We start from the raw sequence: 20,776 nt of genomic DNA, 5'->3' as shown, positions 1-20,776 counted from the left end.
AGCTAATAAACACATAATTTCAAGTAGTGTTAAATGCCATAAAACCACACACAAGAGGCTAAGGGAGTAGAGAATGAAGGATGTGGGCCTATTTTAGATGAAGGACTCAGAGAGGGTCCTTGAGGAAATGACAGTTAAATGCATGACAGAAATGAGAGTAGGGTATGTCTTGGGGAAGAGTTTGCTGGATAGGTCAACAAAGAAGTTTCTTCCTCTGGTCCAGGTAAAAGCTTGATATGTTTGAGTTAGAGCAGGAATATCAATGTGACTAAATCTGTGTACATGAGAGATGGAATACAGTTAGAGGCAGAAGCCTGGGTCTGGATTATGTCAGGCCAAGGGAAGGTCATGATACATGTGAAATATAACACCAGAAATTCTACCAAGCACCCATTTTTAAAAGAAGTGTAACTTTACTTTCTTTTAATTAATTCTCCTTTTTATGGATGTTTACTATCACGATGATGATGTTGATGAGTTACACCATTTAGCTCATTGCACTTCTCAATCATTTTCATTCTCCATGTTACTTTTAACCTAGCCATCCTTCTACATGAGAGATGAGGTCATAATCCTGATCCGTAGTTCAGGAAGGTTGGTGGGAGAGCTGTACAGAACGGGTGAGAAGGAGAAGAAGGGATTCCATAGCTTTTCTGGTTTCTAGTCACAGATAGAAAGTTGGGTACAACAGATAGTTGTGGGTACAACACATGGGGTGGAATGACAGTATATGACAGTATATGCTGTTAGATTTTTACACACACACACGGCTTTATCAAGGTAAAATTGAAAATAAAATGATAAGGTATTTAAAGTATACAACATAAAGATTTGATATACATATACACTGTGAAATAATTCCTACCATTGAGCCAACATGTCCCATTAACTTAAATTTTGAATCATTTCAGCATTGCAATTCTTAAGGAGGAGGACTGCATTTGTTAGCATCTAAAACATGTTTATTTTAAAAAATCCCTCAAAGAAGTGCAGAGCACTAGTTGAGAAGAACCATATTGCTCACAGTTTGTAGGAACTTATATTCAGTAAAATATTTTTCCCATCATGGTAAATTTTTCTTTTTTAAATGGAAAGGTCTAACCTAAGAACACATCTCAAGTTTATGGTAACACAGAATCATTGATTGTTAACATGGAAGGACTTTAGAGGTTATATAGTTTGTCTCATTTTACAGATGACAAACTAAATAAAGCACAGAAACATTGAATGGCTTATTTAGGGGCTTAAATATTTAAATAGCTATTTAGTGGAAAAAAAAAAAAACAGAGGTAAGAGCATAGAATGACATTCTTTCTACCCTACTGTTATTAATAAGGATTTCCTAGGCAAAAACTGTATATTATATGCTCAACATCCAAGCAAGGGGATACTTAGTGGTCAAGTAATTTGGGATGAAACCAATTCTAAACCTCGTGTCATTTTTGTAACAAATAAAAAAAACTCTTGCTACTGTATTGCACTATCATTAGCAGTAGTGCCTGAACTCTACTTTTTTGAACTTCATCATGTGTTGCTGATAGGCTGCCAATATAGTTTTAGACGAAAAAATTTGTTACCATCCCCTTTAAACTTCATATAATTCAATGTCTCACACTTGCAATCTCTTAGAAACTCCACTGTGTATGAAACCTACAATAAACTCAGCGTTGTTGTGAAAGTGGAGATGACATATTGTCCATGTCTCTCAATGGAAATCTCCCAAAATGCAGAGTGGACCCACAAGGCTAAACAGGGGATGGGGATAAAGGAGCGCACTTGTGAGGAGTACTAGGTGTTTTATGGAAGAGTGGACTGACTACATTGTACACCTGAAAATAATATTACACTGTATGCTAACTAACTGGAATTTATTTTTTTAAAGATTTAAAAAAATATTTAGGGGGGGAGAGAGAGAGAGAGCATGAGAGAGCATAAGCAGAGGGAGGGGCAGAGGGAGAAGCAGACTTCCGACTGAGCAGGGAACCCAATGTGGGGCTTGATCCCAAGACCCCGGGATCATGACTTGAGCTGAAGGCAGACACTCAACAGACTGAGCCACCTAGGTGCCCCAACAAACTAAATGAAATTTAAATAAAAACTTAAAAAAAAAAAAGAAAGTTTGTGTTTCATGATATAAGGCATCACAATAGGTGATATACCTTATTTCTTTATTTTAGTACTTAGAAAAGAGGTCCTATGACTGCTTTCTTCATTTGAGACTAGTCAGCATAAAGAAGATAAGGTTAAAAAGAGTCTTCAGCTACTTAGTCAAAATGTTGAGCTCAGATTTAAAAAAAATTAGCAGATTACCTCAGAAAAATTTTAAAAAGAAGACAAAAAACTTTGGGCTTGTGAAAGAACTCTGCGGTGCTACAACACTGGGAGCATAGACTTGGTATCAGAAGAGTGAGTGCTGTGAAGTGTGTAAACCTGGCGATTCATAGACCTGTACCCCTGGGTATAAAAATATATGTTTATAATAAATAAAAAATTTAAAAAAAAAGGAAGAAGAGCATCTGCTATAGACACTATCTCTTCACTTTTACAGGCCTTTGTCTTTTCATGTGTATGAAGCAGGCGCACTAAATAATTTCCAAAGTTTTTTATTATTCAGAATTTGTTTAAATTTCTACTTATCCCTCTCTCCTATTTACAAGGCACTATGCTTGATAATCAGCCAGGAAACCATCATTTATTGAGTCCATAACTAGATCTAGCACTTGCCTAGATCTTATTGTCAGAATATCATCTGAATCTCTTCATTTAGAATCAAAGCCTTCTTTGTATTTTCCTCAAAAGCTGTTAAAAGATGTCAACTAAATCATGCACATTGTCTTCTGGTTATATGGCCTTAGGAAGATGGCTTTATCCCCAATAAGCAAAAAGAGTGATATAGCACTGACAATCAGGGTCGAATGGAAGTGGTAATGGAAAGTGGAAAACATCTGCTTTTCAGAGGTTAGTTCCTATCAACATATGGATGATTTTGCTTCATTAACATTTATTACATAGTATTCTACTAAATTATTACAAAATCTTCTAGCTTATCTCTTGATTATTTTCTTCTGTGTGATTCTGGCAAGATGTTTGCTTCAAAAACTGGGTCAATGCATTTTTAGCCCACTTTTGCCTCAGTTTCTTCATTTCAGAAGTATGCTAATTAGGCCAGGACAGAGAACTAACTATACAATAAATCAACCACCACTCCTTCTCAAGTCAATGGCAGGTGATGGTAATTAGTCATGGCACTCTCCCACTGAGCTCAGATGCTTATTTTCCAATTTCAAATCTTCTCTGTTTAATTACCCACAGGTCTTAAACCCTTTTCTGAAGCAATCTTCTCTGAGACTTAAACATTAAAGGGGCATTTAAAACCCGATTACTATAATTTTTATCTATTCAATAAATATTTTTTGTGTGTCTACATCATATTAGGCTCTGTACTAGGAAATGCTGAATAAAATAGGTTGTGCTTTCATGAGAGTTTTACAGTCTCCAGACAATAAAAATGTCAACCAATAAATAAAACTAATAATTATTGCTATAACACATGTAAATTAAACATGTATTATAATCAAGAAGATGGGTGGGACTGTATGTAAATTTAGATAAGGTCATTAGGGAAGCCCCAGAAGATGACATTTATGCTGAGAAGTGAAAAATAAAAGAAGCCACTTACATAAAGAACCAAGGGAAGAGTAACCCAAGTAGAGAAAAGAGCATGTATAAAGGCTCTGAGGTAGAAAGCAGATTTTTATTTAACTTCAGTTTTCTTACATGAGACATTATGTGTTTTCTACTTGCTATCCATTTCCTCCTTCCTAAAATACCTCTTATTTTCTTCAGGCTAACAATGTGCTTAGTTAAGAATATTTCTTCCCAGCCTCATTTGTAGTCAGCATTGGCAATGAGACACATCTTTGGTTAATGAGATACACATAAATGTCTGCTAGGATTTTAGGGAAAGCTTTTATCTCTTCAATACAGGTGTTCGTTCTTTCTTCTTTGTCCACTATTCTTTATTTTGAAAGCAGATGCAATGGCTGGAGTTGCAGCAACCATTTTGTGATCAGGAAGAACATCTAAGGGCATCTTAACACATCATCATTTTTAAGATGCTGACAAAACAACAATCAACCAACAATCACTTACCACCATTCATCTTATATAAAAATATAAACCCCTCTTCTTTTTCAGCTAGCTATACTCACGGCTTGAAAGCATTCCTGACTAGTACACTAAACAAGTAATTTGTTGTTCAAAACAAGGTATTTCTGAAGGTAAAAGGGGGCACTACTAGTAGTTATACCAGGATATAAGGCAAAAGTAAGTACTGCCCCAGGCAACCTATAACGCATGATCTTCCTAAGTATAAGATTTTGTGGATTAGATGAGCTGATACATATACAAATGTTTAAAATACTGCCTGGCATACCAGTAACACATAATACATAATATTGTTAAAAATGGAGGTGGTAATCAGGAGAAAATATAGTAGTCTGAAACATAGAATATACATTAAATTGGGAAAAGAGTGAGGAGGAGGGAGTTATCACCAAAGGCCTGTTTGGCTGACAATTTTTGAAGTAGTTTGTCCTTGGGTTTCAGTATAGAATTCGATTTATAAATAAACTTGTCTTTCCATGACTAGAGCTGCTAGGAGCCTGAAGGCCCTTTGCTATTTTCTTTGCTTGCTGTCTTCCTACACCACCACTATTTTTTTTTTTTTCTATGAATCATATCTTCACCAAAATAGTTGCTTAGACTGTCTGTCTAGTGGGAACAGAAAGATGGTTAGGTAGTCCAGGAGCTGACTCAGTCTAAAAGTAACTCTCCTGCAGGAAACCAGGAATACATTGTTCTTACTTCTTACTCCCTTTACATATGCATACTAGTCAAAAGCAGAAGGCTAGAGGAAGACAAGAGAACCTGACTCTGCTGGGCAGAGTTCTGTTCTCTTGGCTCCTCTAATGTGTGCCTGCATAGTTTCAAATAGCAGAAGCCTTAACAGTTATCATAAAGGTATCTAGGATACCTTCAAAAGCATTAATATACACATAAATTTCACGGGATATCCAAACAGATCTAGAACTTTTCAAAAGGCTACGATTAGGGTAAATTCTCATCAGGCAATATTTGTTAGGTGTAGGCTTCATTATGAAGAAACAATTATCATCCACTGCTGTCACCTACCAATATTTTCATCTGATAAACAACTTGCAATATTCTTAAAGTCAAACAAATGTCAGCAATGATACAAAATAAGCACAGTGATCTCCATCTATTGGCAGGGAGTTATTATCTATGTGGTAAAAGCATCCATACTCCACTTGTTTTTCCATGAATTAACAAAACTAGATTTTTTTCCCTAATTAATTAAATCCACTCTTTCTTATAATAATCTCTTCCTGAAATAACATTAAAAATGAAATTAAAGATTATTACTTATAGAATGTATTTTTTAAAAGTTTTTATTTATTTATTTGAGAAAGAGAAGGAGAGAGAGAGAACGAGGAGGGAGATGTGGGGTGGGAGCGGGGAGAAAAAGACTGAGCAGGAATCCTGATTAAGGCTTGATCCTAGGACTTGGAGGTCATGACCTGAACTGAGGGCAGACAATCTTAACGTACCAAGTCATCCAGGCACCCCTAGAAAGTATTTGCAGCAAATCACTGAACTTTCTTCATTTTTATCTTTATCTGTTTTCTAACAGGTTTTACTAATTGGAGGTTTCTTGCTTAAAGACTTAGGTTTCTCAGGGGTGCTTAGGTGGCTCAGTCAGTTAAGCATCCTACTCTTGCTTTTGGCTCAGGTCATGAAATCAGGGTTGTGAGATTGAGCCCCGCATCAGGCTCTGCACTTAATATGGAATCTGTTTGTCCCTCTCCCTCTATTCCTCCCCCTGCTCTCTGTCTCAGATAAGTAAATGAATAAAAAAAATCTTAAAAGAAATACTTAGGTTTCTCATAAGAATAAAAAAAAAAATAAAATTAAAAATTTACTCACAGCTTCCAAATTTTAGTGGGCAGGCATGTGCATCCATCGGGAAGTCCTCCAAATGCATTGGACACTCAGCTCTCACCGTCAGCCTTATCAGTTGAGGAAAACAGAGGATATAAAAAGAGCCCTATAGATTGGGCACTTACTGATAAATACGACTCGATGTTATTAATTATAGCAAATATATTAAGAAAAGCAAGCGAGGCAGGCACAACAGCAGCATGATACTGAGCTCTTAGCCAAAGTATCTAAAAGGAATTATTTCCAACAACGATTGGATTTTGTTTTTGTTTTGAGAAAAACATTGACATCAGATTTTGTATGATGGGCAAGCATTTGTTATGTTTCCGAGGACCAGCTTCATTACTTAATCCACCCAGACCCAGAAAATCTCTCAGGACTAAAACTAGATGTAAGCAAATAAATACTTGGATAAAGACTTGGTGGAGAAGAAGACATGGATATCTAGGAAGAGAAGAGGATGTCTCCTCTGCTCAGGGCAGCTCTCCCTATCTCCTTCTTTAAAACAGCACAAATGGGATAAACCAACAAAGGAAATAGGCAAAGGAGAGTTGTGGGTGATCTCACTATATTCCCACCATTTCGTTTTATACAAATTTACTGTCTAATGGAAGCCAGGACTCTGCTTGGCTTCTCTTTAGTCCCTATCTTCAGTTCTATTTACATTTGAAAAATATATTTCACTGAAATATACTTGATTTTGTTTGGTGGAATTATGAGGGAATTTATGTCTAATTCCTCACATGGTTCTTATAAAATATATTCACTCATATTAGTAAGTAGCTCAAGAAATGTGGTAGGGATGGCTTTATAGTCAGTAAACTCATTAAGTTGCAATGTTGATTAACGCAAATATGAAATGTATAAATTAATGATCAAACTTGCATCTTAAAATCAAAATATTAAGGAAAGTTATGACATATTAGCAAAGGTGGTTTAGGAGTTTAAAAGTTTAGGAGATGGACAGTAACAGGCTAGTTATTGACGAAGAACACAGCACTCTCCAGGTAGTATGATTTGGGCAACTTTTCAGTAGGTACAAATCTTGCCCCAGAAAATTGTCAGCTGCGAGGAATAAATATGGAACTTAGGCTCAAAAACAAGTGTAGGGTGTTTTGTAAGAGGAGAATATTTCAAGTCTCAATTATAAATAGATCCTACTTGGATGATCTGAAAAGGTCTCAGCACGTCTGTCCACTGATCCTCCATTTTTTTTTCTCTCTCTCTTTTTTAGAAAATTGTCATTCTTTAATTCTATTACATGTTTACTAGTTGAGTCTAACATCTAAAGCGTCTCTTGAAGCATTTTTTTCCCTTTTTTTTTTCATTTGGATATTTTGTATAAAAACGTAGAAATTCTGGCAGCTTTCTTCAAAAGCAAGAATCACTTTATTCCCACATTAAACAAAATCCACCAAGTCTAGGATTTTGTCTCCATTACCTTTTTGTGCCAGAGGAACACTTGGGACGGTCTGAATTACCAAGTACTGTCCAGGTCTATAAAAACAACACTCTAACAAGTCACTTGGGTATGAAATAACTACTTCCCTTAAGAATGAGTTCTGGACAGTTTTTAATTGCTTACAAATTAGGAATATTTTAAACATTTTTTTCTTTAAAAGTATTCACAATGTTTTTTGTTTCATATTTTCTTCATTGAACCATAAATGAATAAAGATATCTAGCTGCCAGGTTTTCCAACAATCTCAAAATGGAGAAATGTTTATTAAGCAGGAATTTTACACACACACACACACACACACGTATGTTCTTCATATATGTAAATATTCTTCAATGTAAGCAAAATTAAGAATATTTATATTCTCAGTATAATAATAACACTATAAATTCAGATACTTCTTCTAAGTGCATACTTCCACATGAATCTACAGTTTTTAAGATAGTTGAACTGTTCTTTTTTTTTTTCCCCTCCTTTTTTAAGTAGAAACATTTTCGGATACATACCTTGAGATTGCTTCTATAAATATGATCTAGAACTTATTGGGAGGCAGCAATATATGAGGTTAGTAGGAATAGAAGTTCCTCATATTGAATTAGAGCAAGTTGGAGAGATACTTGTGACATATTACTTAATATACATTATAAGCCTCCCCCACTTTACCTAATCATTTTACTTAATGCTTTAATACCTGCATTAAACAGTCTGTTTATTTTTTTTTTTATAGCGGAATAATTATTAAGGTTGAAAAAAGAGGGCAAAGAGGAAACCAGAGGCTCCACCATGGCCCATCAGCTTCATGATCACATATATATGGAAGAGAAGTACAGAAAGAATCACAGAGAGAAACAAAGTCACCCTTACCTCATGGTGTATAACAAGGTGCCATCCTCTGTGATCCTCAGGAGTTTGTTGGGCATGGTCATGTTGTGTGCTACTGACTTCTTTCCATTGTGAAAAAAGGTATCCGGAGTCCAAATCTTACTTGCCATTAGGTTATTTAACCGGAGAACTGTCATCGGTCCTTTAAATTTTAATCTTTCATCCTTCCAGCTTTGACGGAAAAATACATCTATTGTATATTCCTAGATAATTTTGGAAAATGGCAAAGAGTTCAGGGAGCTGTATTTTGCAATGCAAATACTCAGACAATGCATAATTTTTACAACTTTAAAGGCAAAATATGAGCTAGGTGACGTTTTCAAAAGTAAATTTGTGGTGGTCTGTACATAGTGGTTTCCAGTGAATCATTTTTTAAAATATCTAAAATGCCAGAAATATTGCTTGGTCAGAAAAAATTCACAATTATCTCCTCAAGTATGTGAAAAGAAAATCATGCCCTTCTCCCTATACCTCTACCACACCAGCACTCAAAAAAATAGAATACAGTACACATAAAAACAAAACTCATGCTGGAGCTTACTGTTTAAATTAGATAATGACAGCTACTTACATACAGTATTTTGGGGGGTCCTTCCTTAGTCTGAAACCTCACAGTCAATTTCAAATCATTCGTGGTTCTAATACTAGCCTGGTAATCCCCATCTCTTTTATGGATAAGCAAAAAAAAATTTTTTTTACAGATAATGTTTATAGTCTTTCAATTTTCCACAACAAAGAAGATTATGAAAATAATCTGTTTCACTGTTAATTGGGAATCTTTGCAAAAAAAAAATGCAGAATATGAGGGTGTGTGTGAGTGTGTATCTGAGTATATGTGTGTAGAAGACACATGAGAAATGTGTGAAGCTCATCATCATTCACAGCCAGGGAATCTATTTATTTGAATAAACACAGCATTCCTTATGGCAATACCCAGAGACAAACATCTGCTAATCTGAAAACAAGCAATGTGACTTACCAGCTCCTAAAACTGAAAAGGGTAATATCCATCTTCCTTGCAGCACTTGCTACACTGACACTAAATTTGGAACTTAATGGTTTGAAATAAAGATTACCACATTCTCCATTAATCTTAGCATGCTCCAAACTGGAAGGAAGACTAACTTGAAAACATCATGCTACATTTTCTTAATCCCCTAAACTCTAATGTATTAGAGAAAGCTGTTTTTTTTTTTTTTCAAATCTTATACATATCATCTTTAGAACATGCAGAAAAAATGTCTGTGTCTAAGCATATTTTGCATGAATTTAACTATCTGCTTTTTTCCTCAAGCTTTAAGTAAGATTGGGTAAAGACTGAAGAAAGGTTTATCCTTCTGCCACACATATGGTATAGCTAAGACCTTCTGATCAAGTAATTAATAATTATTGGATAGTTTACAGAGGACCGGGCATAGTGCTATATCTTGACTGAAACAGCAACAAGGAAGTGTAACATGATGTCAGTTTATGTTTGTGGGAAGACAAACTACCTTGTTTGTTGCTTAGGAAGTGTCTTGTGTCTGGAAGTGTGACATGAAAAGGCACTGAGTCACATGACATGGGAATTTTCTCACCAGGAAACATTTGTTAAGCATCTTTAAATTTAGCAGAGGGAGAAATTGCTTAAACTTGGATGCTGTAAAGAAAACTCATGGAGTAGGTTGGGCATCCAATGGTATTTTCCATGAGGAAAGAGATGGGGTGGGAACCTATGGACAACACTGGGAAATGATACACAGGAGCAGTGCTTGCCAGGAAGCAAAGGGATGGATTTACCCTGAGCTCTGTATGTTCTCTTTTCTGCACGATAGGCTTATGAGATATGGGTATGATAGTCAGGACATTTCTATTACTCAGGAATCAGCCACATAAGCTCTATTTTCTATCCAACTGAACTACTTTAGCCTGTCAAATAGTAGAAGAACAGTCACTTGTTAAATCAAGATGTCCAACTGACCATATTCCTATGAATCCAAAAATTTTATTTAGTTGATTTGTTCATTTGCTCCAAGGATATTTTTGAAAATGAAATGAAATAAATGTTAACTATCTTAAAAACTTTAAAATAGATTTATTATCAAATCTTTGATAAGATACATCCCAAAGTCAGTGATTCCAAAAATTATATCAAAACTTGCCAAATTCCTCATGTTTACATATTTGTCATGTTTACAACCAGCTTTACTTACCTGGCTAATGGCAGACACTGAAATTCCCAAATTCATATGATATTCTCCCTCCAAATACTATACTGGCCACACAAGCATGCACACACACACACTGCAAAACTAACTGGATAAGCTTTCATTTAAGTGTTCCCTTCAGCTGGAAGTGGAAATGAAAAGTGAAATAAAAACACTTGGTAACAATGAGATCCTATCTAAGCAAGAGTGTAAAAATTTAGTGTCCCATTTTCTAAGAACTGCCCTTGCAACATTGCCAAGGTAGCAGCAGGAGGTTCTCAGCATGACCTCACCCTTGGGGTCACAGTGCACTAGACCAGGATGGGCCGGAGCTCCTTCTTTAGGAAGCTGGAATATGAGGGAGGAGAGGCAGAACCCACAGCATAATGGTTATGGATGTAAGTTCTAAACTTTTTAACTAGAACTAAATTGTCTGTCTGCCCGATGTGTGACTGTAGGTCATTCTCTATACTCCAGATTCCACTCTATAAAGTGGGGATCATACCGTAGCGATTTCACTTGCCTATTGTAAGAAGTGAGTTAATGATGGAAGTGAACAGTTTACAAGAATGTCTGAAACAGAGGAAGTTCTCAGTAAACATTAGAAGTTATTTGTCTCCCCATTTCTTTGCTCATCAACACAAATTTATATTAGATTTCAATGTCGCTGAGAATGAAAAAAGTGCTCTTTGTTTGGACTGGTAGCAGGATAGGAAACCTCAGGAAAGTGAGGAGGTCATAACCAAGTAAAGTAAAATATGAAGGCAAAGGAAAAGACTCTACAGAAGACTGAACAAGTAGGAAGTTCTGACAAAGATGCTGCTCAAGGTTCAGTGTTCTAGCTGCCACCATTCAAGTGACAAGTCTCTCTCCACGTTACCCTGCTCAATAGTGTAGGTTGCTGGAGAATGTGTCTTACTCTGAAGACTGGACAGAACATCCATTATGTTCCTACATAAATATTGTTTTGAAGTGTTCCCACTTGCATCATCTACTACCATCTGTGTGTGCTTTGACTTCATACGTTTTCACCACTATGGAAAACAGGGCTCTGCAACTGTGCTGCCTGGATATTTCTGTCAGAACCTAGTGCCCTGGGATTGTGCCATTTGATTGCCAATTAATGGTTTTTAAAATAAAGTTAAGGAGTTGCCCTAATTTTGTTTTCTATTCCAGATGAAGTCAGATGCCTTGGGAGCTATGGAACCTCTAGGGGCACACAGCCTGAGTTCAAGTTGCTACTTAGCTAGGTCACTTTCCTCCTCTGGAAACTGTGGATAATAATAATGCCTAGGTAAAATCATGAGTACTAGATGAAATATGATCTATAAACCTATTAGCATGGTGCTTGACATATTATAAGCATTCATTACTGTTGAATTGTTATTACAATTATCCTTATTAGATATTTTATTAGTTATCACTTTAAAAACTACAAAGCTTTTCTTGTCTTGAAAATAGCTTTGTCATTGGCCTTCTAATTTTGATAGACTCTAAGTCATACTGCTCTTTATTTGTAATTCACCCATAATGTGGTTTAAATGAGTAATCTCCAATGAATTGGCCAGGTAGCCTCTTAGCATATCAGTTGTAGACCTGGGTAATTTGGTCCTCTGACAGAACAATTCAAACATTATCTTGTTCAGAAATTTTAGGCAACAGGAAGTATAACCGGCTTAGACACTCTGTTCCTTCTTCCTATCTGATTTTTGACCAAAGGCCATTTATGAAAAGTAATGCATAAGTCATAGACTTAATGGTGTATCGAAAACCCCAACATACACCTTTAGTCCAAGACAAAAAAAAAAAAAAAAAAATCAGTGTTTCCTTAAATGACAATCTAAGCAAATAACTCAAAGGTATGCCAAATATTTTGAAAAGAAAATATGCCTTTATTTGAGCACCGTCCTGTAACAACTCGTATTGAGCATCTAATCTTTGTGAGGCATTATGAAAGATGCCAGCGATAGAGAATATTCATTTTTAATTATGATGATGGTAATGATAATAATGATAATGAGGAGGAGGAATAATATCATTATCAGTGTGTGATGTTTGTAATGCTTCATCCCCTCTTGATGTTTCCATTTATGAGAAGAGAGCTTCACCGGTGCAAAACTTCTGAATGCTCTCCAATCCCTCATACTCCTTTATTTAGGGAGGGGGAGAGGGAAGAATAATTTCATTTGATGGGTAAATCTGGAAGGAGAAATCAATCTTGCCTATCTCAGCCTCTTCTTGCTGCTCTCTCCACAAGACTCACAAATTCTGATGTTTCTCCATGCTAGAAGTTTTGTATGGACAGTCTCTGCCTTAACAAACGGAGTAGGCCAAAGTCTTACCAGGTGACTGGGTGGGTTAATCAGATCGATTCTGATGTTTACTCTCTGGAAACTCACTTGTCTACAGATATAAAGCACCTTCCACAGGACCTTAATAATTAGTAATGAAGATGATGATTCTCAATTTCCAAATCCCTTATTATCTTATTTCTCAAAAGGTTCAGAACTCAGGAAAGAGGGTATTATTTGTTGCGTCTCACAAGACTTTGTTGTAAAGACAATAGAGACAACTAAACCTACCATTAAATAAGTAGGAATTCAACACTTACTATGAGGCAACCATGTGCTGATACTCTGAGGGATTTGAGGCAAATGTATATTTACATTTTTTGGCATTACTTTAGGAAAATAAGACATTTATATAAGAGAAATAACTTTGCAAAGCAGTGTTATAAATGACATCAGAAGCTAAGCTATTATTTTATAGTCAACAAATCTGACTAGAATACAGAAAGGTAAACCTCATCCATTATCGGATTAATCAAAAAAAAAAAAAAAAAAAGGTTTTCACTAAGCTTTTGGGTCTTGATTTGGGCCTTTGTGGAAATGCAGAATTTAGATGGGTGGGAAACAGAGGGAATTTTCTATGAAGGATACACAGCATGATAAGGAGTTCAGAGGCAAAAGTAATAACTATTTAGTTTACTGAGAGTTTATTGAGCACTATCTATAAACACTTTATTTACATTGCTCATTTAAAATTCCTAACTATTTTACAAGGAGAGGCTATTACAATAATACACCCATTGTAGAGACTTTGAGGCTTATGCACTTTAGTGATTTGCCCAAAGTCATGCTATTGGCAGTGGTGAGATGTAAATTCAGCCAGCCTGGATCCTAGACAAGTTCAGCTCACCCCCAAGTGCTATGGCCTCACAGAAAGTAATATTTAAGCAAATGACTGAAGTAAATTGTCAATATTAGGAACAAGAGAGGACGGATGGTAACATCATCTGTGAACTGTACGGAATACAGGCAGAGGAGGGTAAATTTGACCTTAAACTTGACTAGGATCTATTAAATGTTCTTAATTAGAAAAGTAGCACAAGAGAATAATGCTTTAAGACAGAGTTCCAACATGGGGGAATCACAAGAGGTCCTCGGGGTGAAGAGTTCAGCAAAAAATAGTGTATAATAGTATTTCAAGAAAGTGGTCTATAGATCAACCACTATAAAAAGTTGACAAAGAAATAAATACACACTTGTGCTAATTATTATATTTCTATTTCTTGCATGTATGAATTCATTTAATATTTATGATAATCCCATGGTATTATCATCACTCCCATGTTACACATGAAGAAACTGAGGCAAAGAGATGTTAAGGAACTTAACACACACTTATAAGCACAGAAGTTGGGAATATAAACCCAGACAGCATTCTGGTTCAGAAATCTATATTCTTACCTAACACTCTTATGCTCAGTGACTCTGATTTGCATAGTTGGTACATTTCATAACCTGTGTTAAGATCTAACCTATCTAATTATCCTGAGCCAGCATTTCCCAGTTTTTGGCTCACAGAGTATTAGCTCTACAGAATGTCAACAGTTACCACATTAAAGGTTTAGACAAATATGACTGGAAAACACTAGATTAAATGTAGTTAAACAGGTTTCCTTACTTCAGGACTTGTCAGAGCTGCCAAAATGGGTACACTTGTGAATTTCCACACTTTGGAAAATTGCTGGTTTTAACTGATATTTTTTATAACTTTTATTCTCAATCACTTGAACTATTATGAAATCAAAGAACTTTTATGTAAAGATGGTATCAATAGAAAGGCATTTTGAAAATAATATTCAATAAGTCTATCTTTGAAATGTTTCATAACAGTGTGTCTTCATGGGCTCTTTATGATTTTTTTTATTACATAGGAGTGTGGCTATTATGAGTATGCAAATATTACATCAGAGTTCTACTCTTAAACCAATTCCCATGAGATAGAAGAGAAATTAATGTTAACTTATTAGGTTGGGAAAAGAAAGAACAGGTATGCATTAATTTTATTTTTATTCTTGGTAATAATTAATGAATTTCTTTTGCAGTGAAGCTAAACATTTCCCACCAATGTGTTTTATTTGAACTATTTCTCTGTCTAATTCTGGTCAACTATTCACTCAGCTTTTACACTCACATCCCCTTTCTAGCCAAGAATAATTCGGAAATCATGATGTTCATGGCTACTGTATAAGAATGCTGGCTATCTAGAGACATAGCATCTTTCAATCAACATGCCCTCCTAAATAAAATGTAAGGCAGATTACACTAGTTGGCTTACAGAACATAACCCAAGTCAAAGCAATCATTTCAGGGATGGAAAAAAAGAAGACTGCAATGGTTGATATCATAAATGGGTTTGGTCTGGAAAGTAAGTGGGTATTTTCTATGATATAAATATTATATATTAGTATATGTTATATATTATATAAGCATACAGAAAAACACAAAGATATAGCTAAGCTATTTCAAGTTATTCTCTAAGTACTTGGTTTATATTTTCCTTTCAAAAGTTAAACTTAGGAAATACACCAAGAAAACCAAAAATGCAGTGTCACTTACCATATCATGGTCTGAAACAGGTCCGAAACTGGTGACGAAGATGTCAGTCTTCACTTCAGTTACACGCTCTGATGAAGCAGGAAATTGGGACAGTGAATGTCTATCAACAGTCTTTATTAGATCTCACTACCACATACTCATACCCAAATGGGAAATTTATTGGCTTTGATTAGCTATTTCTAAAATTGGTCCACTGTGTAGTCCTGATAATTTACTGCTTACACACGAAATTTCACAGTTAATATTTTTCAATGGAGAATGAAGCCTAAATATGCCACTTTGGGAGGCAGACTTTATGGAAAAGTCAGCTGCTGCTTAACAAATTCCTCAAGAATGGGCACATTTTCCTAATGATACCAAGCCATTTCACATTGTAATAAAAAAACATGTTGGCATATGGGTGTCATTTAAGCTTAAATACTCTTACAGAGCTCACCAGATCCTTTAGCTATTTCAGATACTTCTGGGAAGTATACAGTATACTGTAGCAAGCTTTATTAACTCCTTAAGGGCTCAAGGGCATGTTTTGTAAATGATGCTTTCTGGCATTAAATCATAACTGGATCATCCAAATTACTCCCCAGGAAAAACTGACAACCTATATCAATACTTGCAATTTTGAGGACAAGAAGAATATATTATGGCACGGAAAAAGTTCGTTTAGTAGATTCCATTTCAAGTTCAATGCAATTTTATTTTATTAGTCTCTGAGGCATATATATCAACCAATAAAACATATTCATTATAGTCTGGTGACAACTCAACACAGGCATTTTCAAGGAAATTCAGCCACCCCCCCAAAAAAAATGATAGAAAAATGCTGCTTTCATAAAAGGACACAATTTGTTTAGAGGTGAGAGTGAAAAATATGGCTTTGTAATTTTAAACTGTAGCTCTGAGAAATAATGGTCCAGTATCTTAAGCAATTCATTTTATTTATCAGGACATTTATATCTCTGAGGTAGGACATTAAAAAGGTGATCCAATATAAGCAGTAATGAATTCTTCTGAAAATCAAGAATTTTATCTCTCAGCAATTCACTTGTAAACAGTTAATACTTTCAGTATAAATTTCTCTCAAGAAGGTCATGTTGTATACTGTACATAATGTGTACCACAAATGAGAATATAACTTGGGAGGTAGAGATAATCCCTCCAATAACCAATATAATATTTTTTGGCTCCTTTCCCTTCCCCCCTTTCTTTCTTTTCTTCCTTTTTTCTGCCTAACAATTTCATTGGCTCCAAAATGTTTAAATGGGCCCCCTGACGTAAGAATTATCTGAGATTTACTCTTTAAAAAACTTGAAAATGGAGGATATAGTTTGAGACAAAAAAAACAGAGCTGTGTTTTTAGAACTCACTTCCTAGGGCACCTGGGTGGCTCAATGGCTTAAGCCTCTGCCTTCCCTCATGTCATGATCCCAGGGTCCTGGGATCCAGCCCTACATGGGCTCTCTGCTCAGCAGGGAGCCTGCTTTCCCCTCTCTCTCTGCCTGCCTCTCTGCTTACTTGTGATCTCTGTCAAATAAATAAAGAAAACTTAAAAAAAAACTTTAGAACTCACTTCCTTCCAAAGTCAGTGTTAACCTTCTACAGCAACTAAAGAGCTTGAAAGGAACAGCCATCAGCAATGTCTTAGCTGAAGTAACCACTGGCCTGTTCGGGCTGTTTCCATCCTCTTTCTGTCTGCATTTGCCCAGTGCTTCCATCTCTTTTTCTCTCCTGCACCCTCTTTCCATATGTATTCTTTACTCAATTAACTCTTTTTCTTAGTTTAAACATCTGTTATTTCTTAAGACTCCATCTAGAGCTCACACTTTATTAGAATACCAGGACTGACTTTCAATTAAAACAATAATAAAAAGAAAATGCATGTTATCTATTCCCAAAAGCTGGAATTTATTTTATTAACTGAGCTCATTATTGTCCTTTCTTTTTCAGCATTTTCCTTTCTAGTTTAAGCAAAGGAGCCTTTGATATGAAAAAAAAATGCACTTATTGCCATGAAAATAGTACAAAAAGAAAGATATCAGGTAATAGAGAATTGGGCACATTTTCTTCCTAATTACTAGTATCCCAGGTATGCTCCTTATTGGTAATAATTTTATTTCTTGTTACTTATATAGATTAATTTATTTCTTTTAAAAGTACCCTATATTATGTGATCAAGGAGAATTAATATTTATATTTTCTTTTTACAAAAATCTTCAAATAGTTGGATCCTCTTGTTATTTTATTTATTTTTCTGAGTGGTTGATTCAACCTAATTTTGTTTCTAAGGTTGAGTTTATATAAACTGTAAGACTTATGGTGAATATCTTACAGATCTGGGTAACATCTACAGAATTAAAATTATGTTCATTCTTCCTTTTTTATTTTTGTGGTAGGGATCTACTATTAAATGCATGTTCATTTGGGAAATATGTATGAATCCCTATCAGCATACTTGCAAGTGCTTTGCAGTTTGGGACAGCTTTCCTGAACTCCTTTATCACCATTATCTATTTCTTGCATGTAGGGAGGGCATAATTTTTATACTTCAAGGTAACTCTCCAAGGTAGCTAGCTTTACAAAAATTGGCTCAGCAGATGTTTTAGGAGCAACCAATCTGTTTTATCTAGCATGATAAAGCGCTCTAAAGAAATGAGATATCCACTTGCCAAATATATGGGCTATTTCCCTCTGCTGTTTTTAAATTGTTAGTAAATGATGTTGCCATATAACTAACAAATTATAAAGACCAAAAAGCCTATTTATAAAGATTACTGTACCAATAAAATGGAATGTAAAACATGGTTAAGTTCATACACATTAATTGCCAAACATAATTGTTAGTGTGCCACATAGAAGGATTAGGAATAAATGCAAAGCAGTTCACACAAATGGCTATAATCACACTTTAAAAATCTATTTCTTTAATCCTTTATCTATCCTTGCCCCTAAGTATCTTTACCATACCAGTTCATCATCTTCAAGTGCTTGACCTTATTTTCTACTAGTTCTCTCCCTCTGATACCTTCCAAACATCACCACTGTAATATTCCAAGGCATGCACCCTGACTGAGATCCCTCACCTGAGTCCAGACGACCTTCTCACTATGCACTCTAATCATACAGATATCCTTAAAGAGTTTCTGATTTGTGCTCTCTGTTCATCCTGTTTTCCCTCCAAACATATTGACAAACCCTAAGGTTAAGGTAGCAAAATTTCCAAACTGCAGACTGCCTGGTGGGGGTTGGGAGGAGTGCAGGGACACTCAACTACTAAATGTAAGAGGTGGGTGATGCACCAGAAGAGAAAGCACGATGGTGCTACGACATCCGGGAAACCATCTGGAACTTGGGATAAGGTGATTAAAGAAAGGAAACAACACTTTCTGTATTTTTCCCTCTAACATATTTTCCTTGCCACATACCCAAACGGTTTTCTTTGATTTGTCATCAGCTGTTTGTGAGTGGCCAGTTTCCACTGCTGAAAAACTCTGCTTATTATGTATGTCTCTGGAAGATTCATCATGAAAATTAGCATGTCAATGTCTTTAAGAAATCATGTTTTAAATAAATGTCATCAACCTTTTTTATCCCTGTATTTCCCAAACTTATCTGGGAATGTTACTCTAAAATGTTACAAAAGCCTTGGGTAAACATAAGGCTAATGTTATTTATCATGTTGTTTATTTAAATCTTTTTTTAACTTGAAAGTATGTTCAGAAATTTCAAAAAGAAAAATATGAAGAAAATTAACCCCCTTAGATTATCTTCATTCACATACATCTACTGCTAATATCTTGATGTATTCCTTTCCTCCTTTATTTTCCCCCTATTCAAATGATTATCCTTAAACCACATTCTAATTCAGTTGAGTACATTTCAGTGACAAGAAATAGGTTCCTTTGACCAAAAGTATGTTTTTCCTTACAACTCGCAGGCTATTTCCTTAGTGATACATGAAGTCATTCTTTAGACAGAAGATTTATAATTCAGAGTGCAAAGGTTCAAGATAGAGGACCGTTATGAATGTACTTTAGTCAAATTATAAAAAGTTAACTTGCCTTTTCAGTAAAGAAATGATGATTTGAAATCCAGACCCATTTAGGTCTAGGATCAGGCTTAAATGGAAGATATGCTCATATGTATGTGCCTGGGCTTATATCTCAGAGAATTGTTGAGGAATCTTCTTTTTTCCAATTCTGGGAAGATTTAGTCATCTTTTCCCCCTCCTTTCCAACTTGAAATTCCCACAAATCCCCATTAAGGGGAGAAATATATAGATATATAATTTTAGGATGTTATTTATTATTTAAGGAATTATTTATTATTGAAGGAACATTAGAACATTAAAATCCAAATTTTATGCTCTAATACCAGACTTTATTGATTCAGCACTGGACTCTAGTGTTATTAGAAATACCTAGAAAGTACTCAAGGCCTTTCTACAAATCACATGAGGAAAAGTGAAGATACTTTAATGTTCTAAAATATTCTATTTAAGACCATACAACATGAGTCAGGAACTTCTAATGAAGTTTAGCTAGAGTGATTTTACTGTTATTCAAATGTAAACATCAATGAACCCCTTATGAAACTAGGAAATTGTCTGAAAATGGAAACAATTAAAATAACCCAGTTGGAGGAAATGTTCAAAGAGCAGATTAATTAGCAAATAATTTTTAAAGTATTTTCTTCACAGTAATCCTTCCCTGTCCATTATAAAAAAAATCAACAGTCTTTAAAATTTGTATAAATTTATATACATGTTAGACTGTCATAGGGATAATCATGGAATAGTTCTGTAAAATGAAATTATAATGTTGGTGATTATTATTATAGTAATTTGGGATACCTTAAAATAGTACATCAATGTCAGCAAAATTTTTGATGATAAATAAACCAATTAAAATCAGTCTTTAAAGAAGATATCCTTCAAACATATACTTTATATACATATATAAAAGCTTTATATATATGATTTGTGTATATTTGTTATTTATATACACACAAATGTATATCTATATATACAAACACATACACATACTGTATTATATACTCTATAGCTGTTAGACAGTAGTAAATCTGTTTTTAACAGAGATTTCTTACAATGTTGATATCCTGCTGATAAGTATTGAAATAACAGATGTTTTGAAGTGATAATTCAAAAAGATGATTAGTGCTTGAGGCAGAAATGAGAAAAGCAGTATAGTATAGTAAGTAGTAAGCACACTCGATTAAAAGTCAAAACACTCAGATTTTAACTCTGATTCTCCTGGAGAACAAGCTGTGTGATTTTAGGTACAAGCCTTTAATCTTTCTGAGCCTGTTTT

The 20,776-nt window shown here is 35.0% G+C and overlaps 1 protein-coding gene across 1 annotated transcript in view; it reads right to left on the bottom strand.

Annotated features, from left to right (window-relative positions):
* Positions 1–20,776, bottom strand: part of GABRA1 (gamma-aminobutyric acid type A receptor subunit alpha1) — a 57,170-nt gene that overhangs the window by 21,617 nt on the left and 14,777 nt on the right. Inside the window, exons 4-6 of the mRNA XM_059174228.1 lie at positions 15,453–15,520; positions 8,345–8,565; positions 6,007–6,089 (exon numbers count right to left, since the gene is read on the bottom strand). Coding sequence (XP_059030211.1) covers positions 6,007–6,089; positions 8,345–8,565; positions 15,453–15,520 — 372 coding nt within the window. The remainder of the gene's footprint in view (positions 1–6,006; positions 6,090–8,344; positions 8,566–15,452; positions 15,521–20,776) is intronic.

This window comes from Mustela lutreola, chromosome 5 (genome assembly GCF_030435805.1).
Source record: "Mustela lutreola isolate mMusLut2 chromosome 5, mMusLut2.pri, whole genome shotgun sequence".
In the NCBI taxonomy this organism is placed as follows: Eukaryota; Metazoa; Chordata; class Mammalia; order Carnivora; family Mustelidae; genus Mustela; species Mustela lutreola.
This window is presented reverse-complemented; position numbering and strand designations above follow the sequence as displayed.